Here is a 14,618-nt window from a genome sequence, read left to right as displayed (position 1 = left end):
TTGAGTTTGACCGTATGCGAAACTTTACCACCATGAAGGTAACTGGAACATCTCCCTATGCCTCCAGGTGTAACATCTCCCTCTGTCTCCAGGTGTAACATCTCCCTCTGTCTCCAGGTGTAACAGGTTTACCTGTCTCCAGGTGTAACATCTCCCTCTGTCTCCAGGTGTAACATCTCCCTCTGTCTCCAGGTGTAACATCTCCCTCTGTCTCCAGGTGTAACATCTCCCTCTGTCTCCAGGTGTAACATCTCCCTCTGTCTCCAGGTGTAACATCTCCCTCTGTCTCCAGGTGTAACATCTCCCTCTGTCTCCAGGTGTAACATCTCCCTCTGTCTCCAGGTGTAACATTTCCCTCTGTCTCCAGGTGTAACATGTTAATCTGTCTCCGGGTGTAACTTGTCTCTCTGTGTTTCCCTCTCCTCAGGTACACTGTAACAACCTGTATACGCAGCAGGTGAAGGTGTTCCGCCAGGTGGTATGTTACTTCCGCTCCGAGTCAGACTGGGAGGCCACACCTCTCTCTTTCACCCCGGGGATGGACGTCCTGAACCCCAGCGCCCGATTCGTCACCGTCCCCTTGGCCAATCACATGGCCAGCTCCATCAAGTGCCAGTTCTACTTTGCCGACACCTGGATGATGTTCAGCGAGGTGACCTTCCAGTCAGGTATACCACCATGACGACATCCCTACCTAACAACACACGAACAGCTCCGTGACCTTCCTGGATCCTGTCTCACCACTGCTTCATCTCTTACGTCCTTCGCTGTGTTTCTGCAGACACAGCCATGTACAACACCACCCTGGCACCGCCCAAGACTGGACCCCCCACCAGCACACAACCAGGTCAGTGGCCACACACACACAGACAGATACAGACACGATGACAAACTCCCACAGGCTTCCATACAGCCACAGTTCTTACCTGTTGTCCAATAGCAAGGTGTGTTTCCCTATCCCCGCCCCAGGGGATGACCCCACCCACAAAGTAGACGACAGCAACACACGCATTCTGATTGGCTGTTTAGTCGCCATCATCTTGATACTGGTGGCCATCATCGTCATCATCTTGTGGAGGCAGGTGTGGCAGAAGATGCTGGAGAAGGTGAGGAACAAGCAGTCTGCAGGGTGTGTGTGTGTGTGTGTGTTGACAGGGTGTGTAGTTACATGTTGTGACGGGCTGGTCAGTTGTCCTCTCACCAGCCTGCTTGTAGGCGTGGCGAGGCATGCTGGGTGATGACCTAACCGCTAGTCTGTCACCACAGAGCCAGACGTTCACCTACAGCCCCAGCAGCCAGGTGTCCAGCCCCCAGCGAGAGCAGGAGACCAGCTCCACCTATGAGCACATCTTCCCCCTGGACCCTGCTCCTGGTCCTAACCCTGGTCCTGCTCCTAGCCCTGGTCCTGGTCCTAGCCCTGGTCCTAACCCTGGTCCTGGCCCTGACTACCAGGAGCCTTCTCGCCTGTTACGCAAGCTGCCTGAGTTCTCTTCAGAGGAAGAGGGTGAGTTAACACACATACACACACACACACACACACACCTACCACCTTCAAGACGCACCAGCAACGTTCCTCCTGCCTCCTCCAGGCTCGACCAGCTCCACAGCCTCCACGTCTCCCATGGCAACCGGGGCATCCCAGGACGCAGCGCCTCACTACGCAGAGGCCGATATCGTCAACCTGCAGGGCGTTACCGGCGGCAACACCTACGCCATCCCAGCGGTAACCATGGACCTGTTGTCGGGAAAAGACGTCACCGTGGAGGAGTTTCCAAGGAAACTACTGACTTTCAAGGAGAAACTGGGAGAGGGCCAGTTCGGAGAGGTACCACACCCTCACCTCACCCTCAGATCACCCTCACTTCACCCAAACCCTCATCCCCCCCCCCCCCCCCCCGTGTAGGTGCACCTGTACGAGGCAGAAGGTCTCCAGGAGTTCTTGGGGGAGTTCTCCTCCAGCGACAACCAGCCTGTCATGGTGGCAGTTAAGATGCTCAGAGCGGACGCCAACAAGAATGCCAGGTACACACACACACACACACAGACACACACACACACGCACACACACACACAGGTGACCTGTGACCCCTGTGACCCCTATGACCCCTGTGTTGGCAGGAATGACTTCCTGAAGGAGATCAAGATCATGTCTCGTCTGAAGGACCCCAACATTGTGCGCCTGCTGGCGGTGTGTGTGTGCAGCGACCCGCTCTGCATGATCACAGAGTACATGGAGAACGGAGACCTCAACCAGTTCCTGTCCAGACACCAGCCTGAGGACCAGCTGGCCCCCCTCAGCAACACCCCCACCGTCAGGTACGTGTGTGTGGGAGTCTGCTTGTGTGTGTGGGAGTCAGGTGGCTGAGCGGTTAGGGAATCGGGCAAGTAATCAGAAGGTTGCCGGTTCGTTGTGTCTTTGGGTAAGGCACTTCACCCTACTTGCCTCGGGGGAATGTCCCTGTACTTAACTGTAAGTCGCTCTGGATAAGAGCGTCTGCTAAATAACTAAATGTAAATGTATGTGTGTGTGTGTGTCTGCTTGTGTGTGTGTTGGAGCCAGCAGTAACCCTCCCTCCCTCCTCCCCTCCCTCCCCTCCTCTCTCCCTCTCCCTCCCTCCCTCTCTCCCTCCCTCCCTCCCCTCCCCTCCCCTCCCCTCCCCTCCCCTCCCCTCCCCTCCCCTCCTCCCTCCCTCCCTCCCTCTCTCCCTCCCTCCCTCCCTCCCCTCCTCCCTCCCTCCCTCCCTCCCTCCCCTCTCTCTCCCCTCCTTCCCTCCCTCCCTCTCTCCCTCCCTCCCTCCAGCTACAGTAACCTGCACCACATGGCCGTTCAGATCGCCTCGGGGATGAAGTACCTCTCCTCTCTGAACTTCGTCCACCGAGACCTGGCCACCAGGAACTGCCTGGTGGGCCACAGCTTCACCATCAAGATCGCAGACTTCGGCATGAGCAGGAACCTGTACAGCGGGGACTACTACCGCATCCAGGGCCGCGCCGTGCTGCCCATCCGCTGGATGTCCTGGGAGAGCATCCTGCTGGTGAGCCCCCTGCTGGAGAGACAGGGGAACTGCGGGCTGCTGGGACAGAGCTGGGAGCTGGAGTGACCCTGTGGCCCTTGTCCCCTCTGCAGGGGAAGTTCACCACGGCCAGCGACGTGTGGGCCTTCGGGGTGACGCTGTGGGAGACGCTGACCTTCTGCAAGGAGCAGCCGTACTCTGAGCTCACGGACGAACAGGTCATAGAGAACACCGCCGAGTTCTTCAGGGACCTGAAGAGACAGGTGGGAACATGAATAATCATAAAGCTCTCTCTTGAAAGTCGCTTTGGATAAAAGCGTCTGCTAAATAAATACATGTAAATGTGTTAATTTATCAGGTGGGAGGAACAGGAATAATCAACTGTTCATTTATTATTTGCCATCTTCCAAACCATCTTCACACACACACACACATATAGGGTCACCAGCTGATGTGGTGTGTTTGACCCCTGACCTCTGACCTCTGTGCTGCAGATCTACCTTCCCCAGCCGGTCCTCTGTCCAGACTCTGTGTACAAGGTCATGCTGAGCTGCTGGATCAGGAACACTAAGGAGAGGCCCTCCTTCCAGGAGATCCACCAGGCCCTGCTGGCCAGCCGGGCCAGTAGCTCCTAACTCCAGGAGAGATACCAAGCCTCGCTGGCGCCCCCTGGTGTCTGGTGCCAGACTTCAGGACTGGGATTCCCAATATGGTGCCTATGAAATAGATCAGATCAAGTTTTAAAATATCCAGCTTTAAAGCTACAACTCCAAATAGACTGACCAAGCAACACACACACACACATATAACACACATACACACACACACACACACACATATAACACACATACACACACACACACATATAACACACATACACACACACACACACACACATAACACACATACACACACACACACACATATAACACACATACACACACACACACACACATATAACACACATACACACACACACACACACATATAACACACATACACACACACACACACACATATAACACACATACACACACACACACACACACACACACATATAACACACACACACACACACATATAACACACATACACACACACACACACACATATAACACACATACACACACACACATGCCTTGAATTATATTAAATAAACTCTTGCCGTGTGTAAGAGTTGGCTTCCGCAGAGGGAGAAGCCAGAGTTAGATGTAGCATGAATGTTTGGCACTTTTTTTTCTGTTCCAAATAGCATTACAAATGCTAAACCCTTCTCATCTTTATACATTACCTTAATGAATCAATTACTTCAGCAACTCTATTCTGTTGCGACTGAATGTAAGCTGTAGTTTTTCCCCTGTTTGAAATGTTTTCTAAATTCCTCATCTCCAGGAGCTCCAATAGCTGTTCAACAGCACACACGCATCTCATACTGTCCAGACATGGTTACCCTGCAGTTTCTCACAGTGACAGAAATAGACTTTAACGTTTGTATTTCAACTTTTACATCTTAAAATACGAATATTTTGTACCAATATTTAAATACATTGTATATACATGTTTGTTCAGTTTGTCATCTTATAATATGATCCTGTATTGAAGTGTTTTATATCAGCTACATTATTTGTTCCTGGTCTAGTAACTAAAGCATGTGCTGTTGTCCTCTGTATTCTAGAAGCAGTGATATTCTCACTTGGTTATTCAAACAAACTACCTATGGAATGCATAGTTTAAATTGCTCTTACAAACACTGTCCTAGAGTGAGCACAGTTTTAATAAGCTACAGTTGTTTTCGCTTACTCTATACTTGATTAAACCAAAGTGCTCATCGTGGCTGTGTTGAGAGAGGGAGCTGGTTTACAGCTGGATGTAAGTATGCTACCAAGAAACCATTAGAAAAGATTGGAGTTTGGATCCAACAGGCTTCTGTCAACCTTCAGGTGACGGAGAACATTGCTTTGCCCAGAATCGATCGCAAACAACAAATGTTTCTTGTTGTCATGGTTTCTCTTGACCTTTACTCAGCGACCTTTGAACCCGCTGGCAGGTGCTTGGTTAGAACCTGAAAACCGAAACAAGCTTCTAACCTGTGGGTCTCAGTTCTTTCTGTTAAAAACTTTCTTTATCATTTTAACTGAGCTGGTCTTTTGACTGTGCTGCCCTGGGTAACACCCTGGTCTGACTCATCAGACAGTTTGTATCTAGAAAGTCATCCTTGGAAACTGGAAAAGGGCAGGCACTTTCAAAAAATACTTTGCAAATAAATGGATGAACCATCTGCCTAGCAGCATCTAACCAGCTGTCTTGCAAGGTTAGTATAACGCCCCCATATCGACTTCTGTATATCGTTTCATTTTATGATCTGGAAAGGTCAACATTGCTCGATCTCTATTAGACAAGGGAGACTGAGCATCTCAGTGTTACATGAACACTTTATTATTGTGACCTGTTAAATGGTCTAGATGTATTGTTAGTTGTAAGGAATTTATTACACACTACAAAGTACAGTAAACCTTTTTAAAATTCAAATATTAGTTTTGTAATGAACAAAACTGATCTCAGTTTTGTGATCAAATGAGAAAATAAAATCATCTAGACATGTCTTGTACGTCCTTGCTTGGTTCTGAGAACACCCGACCCAGTGTCGCCGTTTTTCATGAGATTGTCATGAAATAGATTGTCCCCCAATAGTTACAGTCGTTGATTGTGCTGTTGTCAGCCATGTTTTTCTGATAATAGCGCAAACCTACTAACCAATTTATATTGAAGAAGTGCATTGTGGGCTCTGTTGTTCTGTGGGCCGTGATTTGTAATCCCACATACACTGTTGTATTTTAAGATACTTTTATCTGTAGTTAAAAGTTTAGCAGGAATTGAACAACTTTGTAATAACCTTTAACATCCTCATCAGCGGAATATCTTCCCTCCAAACCTCACCTGATACAGCTTACCTTACCGTCGCTTAGAAACCGTCCTCATTAAAAATGGATGTTGTGGCGTTGTCCCGGTGTCTGAGGAGGGTTCCTGGTTCGCGAGTGTCCCGACTCCGTCCTGCTGAGCTCAGGTGTTTGGATGTACAGGGAACATAAGCAGCATGCAGGATGACAACATACATGCTTTTTATCTACAATATATTCCTTGTAAATGCAATGTCAGGACGCTAAAGATTTTAAAAGGGAAAGTAAGAAAATAATCAAGAAGTAAATGAATGGCAGTAAAAATGCATACATAGGCCTACTGTGTATGTGCTCTAAAAGATTCTTAAAGATAAATGAGAATCCAGGTGACCTTCCAAATTGTAATCCCCACATACACCTGGACCCCCAGACACACAAACACACACACCTGGACTACACACACTCAAGGCCTTGGTAGGTCCAGAGAGGCTAGGCAACTACGACACAAGTATGCATGGTGTGCTCGACACCCTACTGTTATACATATATCAATCACTGCTTTCTTTCTTAGGAATACAAAATCTATCATGCACAATAGAAATTTCAAAAAGGACAAAAGTGTGTCTTCTATAACTCATTAATTTATTCTAATGGTTTATCTGAAGATTGATGGTCTGTCCGTATCTTGAATCTGCATCCGAGCGATCACTGTCTTTGACGAGAGTAATTGCTTGGGTTTCTAATCCATTGCAAATAACGATTTCTCAGTGGCCTTCAGTACGCCCCAATGACATACGATCGATCTTCTGTGTCAGTCCTGTTCACGTCCTGTAGGCTTGCAGATGGATATTGATGGGATGTCATTGGGCCTTTATGAGAAGTTATTGGAGCAGGAAGTCAAAAACAGGGAGGACACTAAAGGAGGAGCAGAAAAGCGCTTCACCTTCAGGACGTGACTGCTGTGACCACACGAACAAACGTAGACCGACTGTTTGTGATGCATAATCTAGCATATTCTACTGTCATGACTTGAGAGTGTTGATGCTCTTAAAGCAACGGTCTTGTGCGATGTGAAGGTCTCTCTGCTGGCTACATTTCAATTAACTGATTTTTTTTTCACTGTTCTGTTTGGCATATGAACAGTGTAGTGACATATTGGATGTGTTGTATCTGTTCTGCAGCAACCTGTGCTAATTCACTGTCGAACACTGTGATAAAGCTAAATACTTTACATTGTATTGGTTTAGCTATATTGATCTAATACAATCCGGCCTTACATAACATGTCTTTATTGAATCCACATGACTGATTGTTGACTGCTGTCCTCACTAAGAAATCCAGCGTTATCTGACATTAAAAAGCTGTCACTGCCTCCCCAGAAATGGATATAAGTACTTCGAGCGATCCAGTCCCCTATTGAAGGCGATGCCGCGGGATGCGCTCCATCGTTAAAGCGTATGGTCTCCATAGCGATCTGATCGCAAGCCCAGCAGCGTTGCTGTGGAGCTGCCGCTTCTGCCGCCGTGTCCGTGTCTACCGCTACGTCCTCTTCGGCAGCGCTGAGTTTCGGGTTGCAGAATGCCCAGACCATGCCACAGAAGTATACAAAAAACGTTCCCATTACCATGACCATGAGCGCATAGGACTCGATCATTGCCTTGGTGACGGCAGATGTCATCTTGCCGTACTTTTTAGTGTTCAGATGATGACACGATGAAGGGATTCCTTGCTCAAAACAGTGAGACAAAAGAGAGTGAGATTGAAACAGGCTAATATCGCATTTTGAAATAGGACAAACGGGTCTTAAAAATATCGGAATAGAAAGACTCACAGCTGTAACCTCAGGTGCCCTGGCGCGTTGCGAGTGCGACGATGTGTGTCTGATACCATCATCGCTGACTGAACCGTCCAGTAATGGATGAGTAGGACACGCTTTTTACAGATCAGTCTGGAAAGGTAAACAGCGCGTTCTAAAAATACACGGCTGCGCAGTTTGTTGTGTTTCAGTTAGATACTCACTTTCTAAAGCTACTTCAAAAAACGGAACTGATCCGTTTTGACTGGCTTTAAATATGGCTTGCTCACAGTGGCATACTGTGTATAGCCTGCAATAGTAGCCTACTTTGCACTCTGAAGGGAAATGCTCATAGCTCATAGCTCACAGCTAGGATCATAGGCGATATCAACCATACAAAACATAACTGTTCCATTTGCAGTAGCCTGTAGCATACTATGACTGAATGATTTGGGGAATTGATGATTATCAACCTTTGCTTTGCCATCTGTTAAACGGTGTTAACCTTCTCTGACCTTTAAGCCCGCTGAACCCAAGCATAAACTTTCTCTACTAAAGATGCTACTGCATTTTCAGATCCCGACGGTGAATCTCCCCTCAAATCTGTACCCCTATGTTCCTGTCTCTAACGTATTTTCGTAAAATGTATACTAAGAACGTGACACTTTAATAAAGTCATAAGTTCACTGTAATTTTTATTCACCTGAATATTCTAGCGATTAAACACTGACACGCACTTTTTCTCACGCATAACAAAAGGTGTGTTCGACTTCATGCAGCACCGGCGGCGCCGACAGCCGGCTGCAGCCAGCTGCCTTGAATCTGAGAATGCCATTGGCTGCTTCAAGTCAGCCGGGCTGCAGGCGGCTGCAGACGACACAGGCGCTGCATGAAGTCGAACGCACCTAATGAGCTTCACAACTTCAACTGGGTACAAAACAAAACAAGGGTCTGAATCCTATATCGAAAGTCGTTGTGGGTAGCGTAGTTTTTAAGGGCCCACTTTGTAACGCTTTCCTCACAGACGCTTTGGTTTGAGAACTACACGACCCATCCGGCGCCATCACCGAGGCACCGGATGTCACTTACGCCGGAAGAGAAGACGGTCCTTTTCCGAGCCATCTTGTGGCATCATCTAGCGAAGTGTTCGCACCAAGCCTCGTAGAATCGGAGGAAAATCCTGCTGAAGGGGCGCCATCATGCCCGGACAAATGCAAGAAGGTTTTGGCTGCGCCATAACCAATCGGTTCGACCAGTTATTTGACGACGAGTCGGATCCTTTCGAGCAGTTGAAGGAGGCCGCTAACAAGAAGAAGGAGGCTCTTGTTCCTGGTGCCGCCAAGACAGCTGCACAAGCTGCCAAGCAACAGAAAAAGGAGACACAAAAAGAAAGAAAGAATCCTCTTGCTGATATTAAGAAGGAAGAGACGCAGGCACCGGCTCCTCTCAAAAAAGATGGTAGGAAAGCCTATTACATATGACCTCTTAAACTGTCAAATTGCATCGAAGCTAACCTAGTGACTCGCTAGCTATGATTATAAAGCCTCCATGAGGTCAACATGATTCCCTTTGTGGGTCAATTGGTCTACCAATTCAAATACATTGTTAACAAGTCGTACTTCTTGCCATAGTGTGCAGGGCGTTACATGGTAGGCGTGATAGTTGGTTTACACGCCTTGGTAAACTGTGAGTGATGTGGGCCAACTTGTTTTGCAGCCAACCAACGCAGGCCTTGTTAAAATGGGGCAAGCCAAGTTGGTTCGCTAGTCTCGCACCGTTAATTAGCTATCGTAACAGCCTGTTGTGTGTTTGGCTAATCAGCCTGTTGTGTGTTTGGCTAATCAAAGTAATTTGACAGTCTTCTGGCTTGTACGTCAGTATGGAGATGTCGATTTGCTGGTTGCAAATATACAGGTTCCACAACGACCCTAACTTAATTGGCTGATAAATTACGAGTGCGATTTAAATAAACTAGTTAGCTACTGTAGTTAACACGGGATGTAGTTTGTTACTATCGTTCCTGTCGGGAAATACATACCTGGTAGTCTAGTTATGTAGCAGGTTGGAAACGATGTAGTTATCTTAATTAGCTCGTTGGTCAGTGGTAACAAGTGAAACCAAATCTATGATCTCAATTTGAGTAGTGACAGCCCTCGTGGTTGGAGATAAGGGCGTAATAACATAAACGTCAACACTCCCTAAGCTAGGCTAGATAACTGGCTGACTTTCGTTCCTCCCTAGGTGCGTTCCTTTTAAAGTAAAACATGGGCGTTACCCATAAGTAAGTACCATATTCTTGAAGTAAACGTAAAGCCCGTTTCAGTGAAGTGTATCAGTTCAGGGGCAAAGGCGACATTGGTTCTCAAGAGAAGATGGAACAGGTGCAGTTAGTGTGTCCAGTTGCTGCATGTTGGAGTCTATTTTGGTCTGATCTAGGCGTGGGAGGGACTTGAGACCAGTGACTGGTCACACTATCCAATCAGATAGACAGTGGTGACTGTCTCTATCTGATAGGGCTGTACCCAGCCCTATCAAAGCAGTCATGTGTTTAATAAAGACAGCATGTGGCAAGTATAGCTCACGTGTAGAGCTTTTGACTGCCTATCAAGAGAGCCATAGGTTCAAATCCCCCCCACTCCCACATACTGGATAAGCTGCTAAATGAATACATGAATTGTGTGACTGTGTTGATGAGCCGTGTGCTGTTCTGTCGTGGTGCGTAGCAGGACCCGGTGTGAGGAGGGTGACCCGCAGACCAGAGGGCCCGGCAGGGGCCCCACAGCAGGGGGTCCAGGGGGAGGGACGCCCCCCCACAGACAGACGGCCAGACAGACGACCCGTACGCGAGCGGCGCTTTGAGAAGCCTGCCGGCGGCGAGGACAAGCCCGAGGGAGGAGAGTTCTCCGTAGAGAAGTGAGTGTCGAGGGAGGGAGGGTGGGGAGGGAGGGTACCAGGTCAGGCTGCACATTTCAGGCAGCACAATACCTAGGCTCCAGCCAGCCCTCCCATTGGCTGTACAGAATGACAGGTTGTTTACATCCGTTTAATAATTTCAAAATCCTACATGTGGACATTTCTACTTTTTTACCAGTAAAGAGTCATTCATACTGATTTTAATGTATTCATTAATATGAATCCCCTGTTATAAAAGCAAAACCAAAAGTGAGACAATTAAACCAGTGGGAGGGTTGAACTGCCTGTCTGTGTTGAAAGGCCTGTTGTAGCTATGAGCTATCATGTTACACATTGTGAATGTCTTTTAATCAGACTCCTGATGTTCTATGTCCCATGTCCTCTACCATGTCCTCTAACCGTGGTCTTGTCTTCCCCTGGAAGGCCCGTGGGAGAGAGGCCGCTGCGAGGCCGGGGCGGGGGCCGTGGAGGCCGTGGTGTGGGGCGAGGCCGGGGCATGGGCCGCAGTGACGGCTTCGACTCCCGGGGGAAGAGAGAATTCGACAGACACAGCGGCAGCGACCGATCGTACGTCATCCTCTGTTGCCCTCCATCTCCAAACCCCCTCTCTTTAAACCCTGTCTCTCTCCAACTCTCTCTCCAACCCCAGTCTCTGTTGTCTCTTCAAACCCCTTTCTTTCTCTAAAGCTCTGGCCTCTTCCATCACTTATGATACAGTGTGTGTGTAGGTCCTAGAATCCAACTCCTAGCTAAAGCACATGTTGTTTCAGCAGCCAGAAAGGTGAAGAGAAGCGTGGAGGAAGTGGATCTCACAACTGGGGCACCGTCAAGGATGAACTGAGGTGAGCTGAGCCTGTCCAGGTGTCTGAGGTCTAGCCTGTCCAGGTGTCTGAGGTAGACAGGGTCTGCAGCTGGCTTTGTCACAGCTGATGAATGTTGCTGTGTCTGCAGCGGAGAGCTGGACCAATCGAACGTCACGGAGGAAACCCCCGAGGGAGAGGAACGTCCTTCAGCAGACACAGAGAACAAGTAAGAGTTCCGCCTAGTACACCCTACTGCTTCCTAGTACACCCTACTGCTTCCTAGTACACCCTACTGCTTCCTAGCACACCCTACTGCTTCCTAGCACACCCTAGCTTCCTAGTACACCCTACTGCTTCCTAGTACACCCTACTGCTTCCTAGTACACCCTACTGCTTCCTAGCACACCCTACTGCTTCCTAGCACACCCTACTGCTTCCTAGTACACCCTACTGCTTCCTAGCACCCCCTACTGCTTCCTAGTACACCCTACTAGTGCACACCCCTAGTGGAGCCGGTGTGTGGTGTATCCTCAAGTATGTAACAGGCCACCCGCGTCAACAAATCGCTAGCTTTTCGTTGGCGTAGTGGTTGCGCACTGGTGGCAGGTTCGACTCCCGGTGGGAGCGAACATTGGCCTGCATGCCTCTGACAGAGCTTGCAAGACCACGTCTGTTGCATTAGCACACCCTAGTACTTCCTAGCACCACTTACTACTTCCTAGTACACCCTAGTGCTTCCTTGCACACCCTATTGAGGGCAAGGCTAACTCCCCCCCCCCCCCCCTCCTGCTGCTGCAGGGAGAACGAGGTGGAGGAGGTGAAAGAGGAGGCCAAGGAGATGACCCTGGACGAATGGAAGGCCGTGCAGGACAAGGAGCGCGCTAAGGTGGAGTTCAACATCCGCAAGGCCAATGAGGGCGCCGCCGACAGCCAATGGAAGAAGGGATACGTGCTGCACAAGTCCAAGGGTGATGAGGTGAGACGAGGCTGGGGAACACACCGTTCCTCCTGCCCTGCTGATGAGGAGGCCCAAGGTCTTCTATCTGTGGCGTCATGCGGAAACCCGTCAGATGTCACGGCCGCTCACTGTTGGCTATAAGCCATAAAAGATCAAAAATCTTTTTCTGTCATAATTGAGATTTGTGTGGTTTTCTGTAGTTAATACCCCAAACTTCATTGTAATGTACAAATAGTATATGATTACTTATGAAAAACCGTTAATTTCAATGGTTTTTGGACATGTTAGCTAGCAAGATTTTCCAGCCATGTCAAATCGAATTATGAAACTGAGTGGAATCTTTGAATGCAGTTTTCTGCCTTATCACTTTTAGATACAGGTCAACTTTAAAATGATCTATCTTCAGTTGTGATAAAGATATCCGAGTGATTTAAACAGATTTGTATTCAGGAGTCTGTAGTTTCCAAATATGTACAATGCCCAGAAAGACACATTTTCACGATGTGAAGAGTGTCCTCCTTGCCACACACAAACTCTCTAGTTATTTCATTGTAGTTGAGTGTGATTGTCGCACTGTGCCTGGGAAATACAGACCGTTCCTGGACTGAAACACTGTTGGAACTTTTCACTCCTGATCCTTCTGCCGGACTTCCTACATGCAGTATTTGGCACATCGCTCTGGGAAAGGGTCTGCTAGATGAGAACAGATGTGCGAGGGGGTCTATCCCAAGGTGTGTTGATGATCTGATGTCTTCTTCTTTCCCCTGCAGGAGAAGAAGCCAGGTGCTGTGATCGAGGCTGAGGTGGAGCCAGACACCACCAAGGTAGGTTACACACACACACACACACACACCCCATCCCCTGACTGTCTCACCTGGTGTCACATTTACATTACGTGGTCATTTAGCAGACGCTCTTCCCTAGCTGCTCAGCCACCTGACTCAGACTCCCTGGTGTTGTTTCAGGTTGAGGACGAGCACCACTTCCGGAAGCCGGCCAACGACATCACCGCTCAGCTGGAGATTAACTTTGGAGACCTGGGTCGCCCGAGCCGTGGGCGCGGGGGCCCCCGAGGGGGGCGGGGGGGCCGAGGTCGCGGCGAGGGTCGCGAGCGTGAGCCCAGAGACATCCGTGAGGTGGGGGCCGCATCCAGGCCAGCCCGCGGACCCAGACCTGACAAGGTAACAAGCTCAACACCATCCAGCACCTCGACCCATAACCCCAGCACACATCCACCCCACCTCACTGATAACCCCTCAGCCCATCTCCACCTCTCCAGGCTGGGTACCTGACTGTGTTCTCCCCCCCCCCCCCCCCCTCCAGCCCAGCGGTGTGTCTGTGCCCAACGTGGATGACCCAGAGGCCTTCCCTGCCCTGGCCTGAGCCTGCTACTCTGGGCCCCCAGACCCCTCCAGACCCCAGACCCCCATCCACGAGGCTTGCATGTTTTGGATCCTTCAGCAAAATTGAATTGATGGAGAAGACTGTCATCCTGTGTGACATTCAACTCTGAGGACTGAATTTTACCGATTTTAAAAAGATGAAACAAAAAAAAAAACTAAACAAATGAACCTTAAACACAGAAAACATATGACTGTGCTCTCAGAGTTATTGAGGTTTTATACTTAAACAAGGTAGCAGGGATGTTTCATACAGTATTTTTTTCAGAGTTTATGCTTTCTTCATGAATACTTTTTTGTATTGCTGCTCGAAAATATGCATTTCCATATACAAGTATGAGAAAAGTATTCTTTAGCTTGTGGTGTCCCCCTGGCTTGCTCTGAGATCCGATGCTGTAACCAGGCGCTGTAACTATGCGCTGTAACTAGGCGCTGTAACCAGGTGCTGCACAGCTCAAGAACGGAGGGGTTTCTGAATATGTTACTGCTTTAGTCCAGGTTAATGAATTTAGATATGGGTTTTCTTTTTTTAAGTGTGGTCTATACCTCTTAATCTAGGCCTGGTAATCTCTTCCCTTGGGGAGGGAGCTGGGAGGGGGAAGGTGGGTTTAAAGCTCTAATCCAGTGATTGTACTTCTGTTACAGCTTCTGTTCTGTTAGCTGAACGAGGGTTTCCAAGGACTGGGGAGTTTGAGGGGGCTGGTCCACATGACTGCTGGACTGCGATTACGGACAAATCCTGTCTTTCTAATCCAAACACAGCTCTTAACAAACAGCTCTTTACAAACACAGCTCTTTAACTGTCGCTGTACAGTAATAGTAACCATGGCACCCTTCA

General features: G+C 48.7%; 2 protein-coding genes across 8 annotated transcripts in view; both read left to right on the top strand.

The window, feature by feature from the left end:
* ddr2a (discoidin domain receptor tyrosine kinase 2a) overlaps positions 1 to 3,871 on the top strand; it is a 12,614-nt gene extending 8,743 nt beyond the window's left edge. For 3 of the 4 annotated variants that reach the window (XM_047049512.1, XM_047049515.1, XM_047049514.1), the window contains 11 exons: positions 1 to 38; positions 428 to 668; positions 782 to 847; positions 970 to 1,106; positions 1,267 to 1,504; positions 1,590 to 1,825; positions 1,904 to 2,022; positions 2,119 to 2,316; positions 2,801 to 3,035; positions 3,128 to 3,277; positions 3,509 to 3,871. The exon at positions 1 to 38 is cut by the window's left edge and continues 146 nt beyond it. In XM_047049512.1, coding sequence (XP_046905468.1) covers positions 1 to 38; positions 428 to 668; positions 782 to 847; positions 970 to 1,106; positions 1,267 to 1,504; positions 1,590 to 1,825; positions 1,904 to 2,022; positions 2,119 to 2,316; positions 2,801 to 3,035; positions 3,128 to 3,277; positions 3,509 to 3,649 — 1,799 coding nt within the window. In that variant the 3' untranslated portion in view covers positions 3,650 to 3,871. The remainder of the gene's footprint in view (positions 39 to 427; positions 669 to 781; positions 848 to 969; positions 1,107 to 1,266; positions 1,505 to 1,589; positions 1,826 to 1,903; positions 2,023 to 2,118; positions 2,317 to 2,800; positions 3,036 to 3,127; positions 3,278 to 3,508) is intronic. The other variant, XM_047049513.1, reaches the window with a different exon arrangement.
* Positions 3,872 to 8,785: 4,914 nt separating this feature from the next.
* On the top strand, positions 8,786 to 13,967 carry LOC124487301 (plasminogen activator inhibitor 1 RNA-binding protein-like). 4 transcript variants are annotated; one of them, XM_047049523.1, is made up of 9 exons: positions 8,786 to 9,164; positions 10,433 to 10,619; positions 11,043 to 11,186; positions 11,393 to 11,461; positions 11,571 to 11,648; positions 12,221 to 12,398; positions 13,151 to 13,204; positions 13,346 to 13,561; positions 13,704 to 13,967. In XM_047049523.1, exons 1-9 carry the CDS (start codon positions 8,906 to 8,908, stop codon positions 13,761 to 13,763), a joined length of 1,245 nt encoding a protein of 414 aa, XP_046905479.1. In that variant the 5' UTR covers positions 8,786 to 8,905; the 3' UTR covers positions 13,764 to 13,967. The 4 variants fall into 4 exon arrangements, with proteins under 4 accessions (XP_046905479.1, XP_046905477.1, XP_046905476.1 ...); XM_047049521.1 differs by having other exon boundaries at positions 11,390 to 11,461; XM_047049520.1 differs by having other exon boundaries at positions 8,787 to 9,164; positions 10,430 to 10,619.
* Positions 13,968 to 14,618: the final 651 nt, after the last annotated feature.

This window comes from Hypomesus transpacificus, chromosome 26 (assembly GCF_021917145.1).
Source record: "Hypomesus transpacificus isolate Combined female chromosome 26, fHypTra1, whole genome shotgun sequence".
NCBI lineage: Eukaryota > Metazoa > Chordata > Actinopteri > Osmeriformes > Osmeridae > Hypomesus > Hypomesus transpacificus.
Note: the sequence above shows the minus strand (reverse complement) of the source record. Positions and strands in the feature narration are given on the sequence as shown.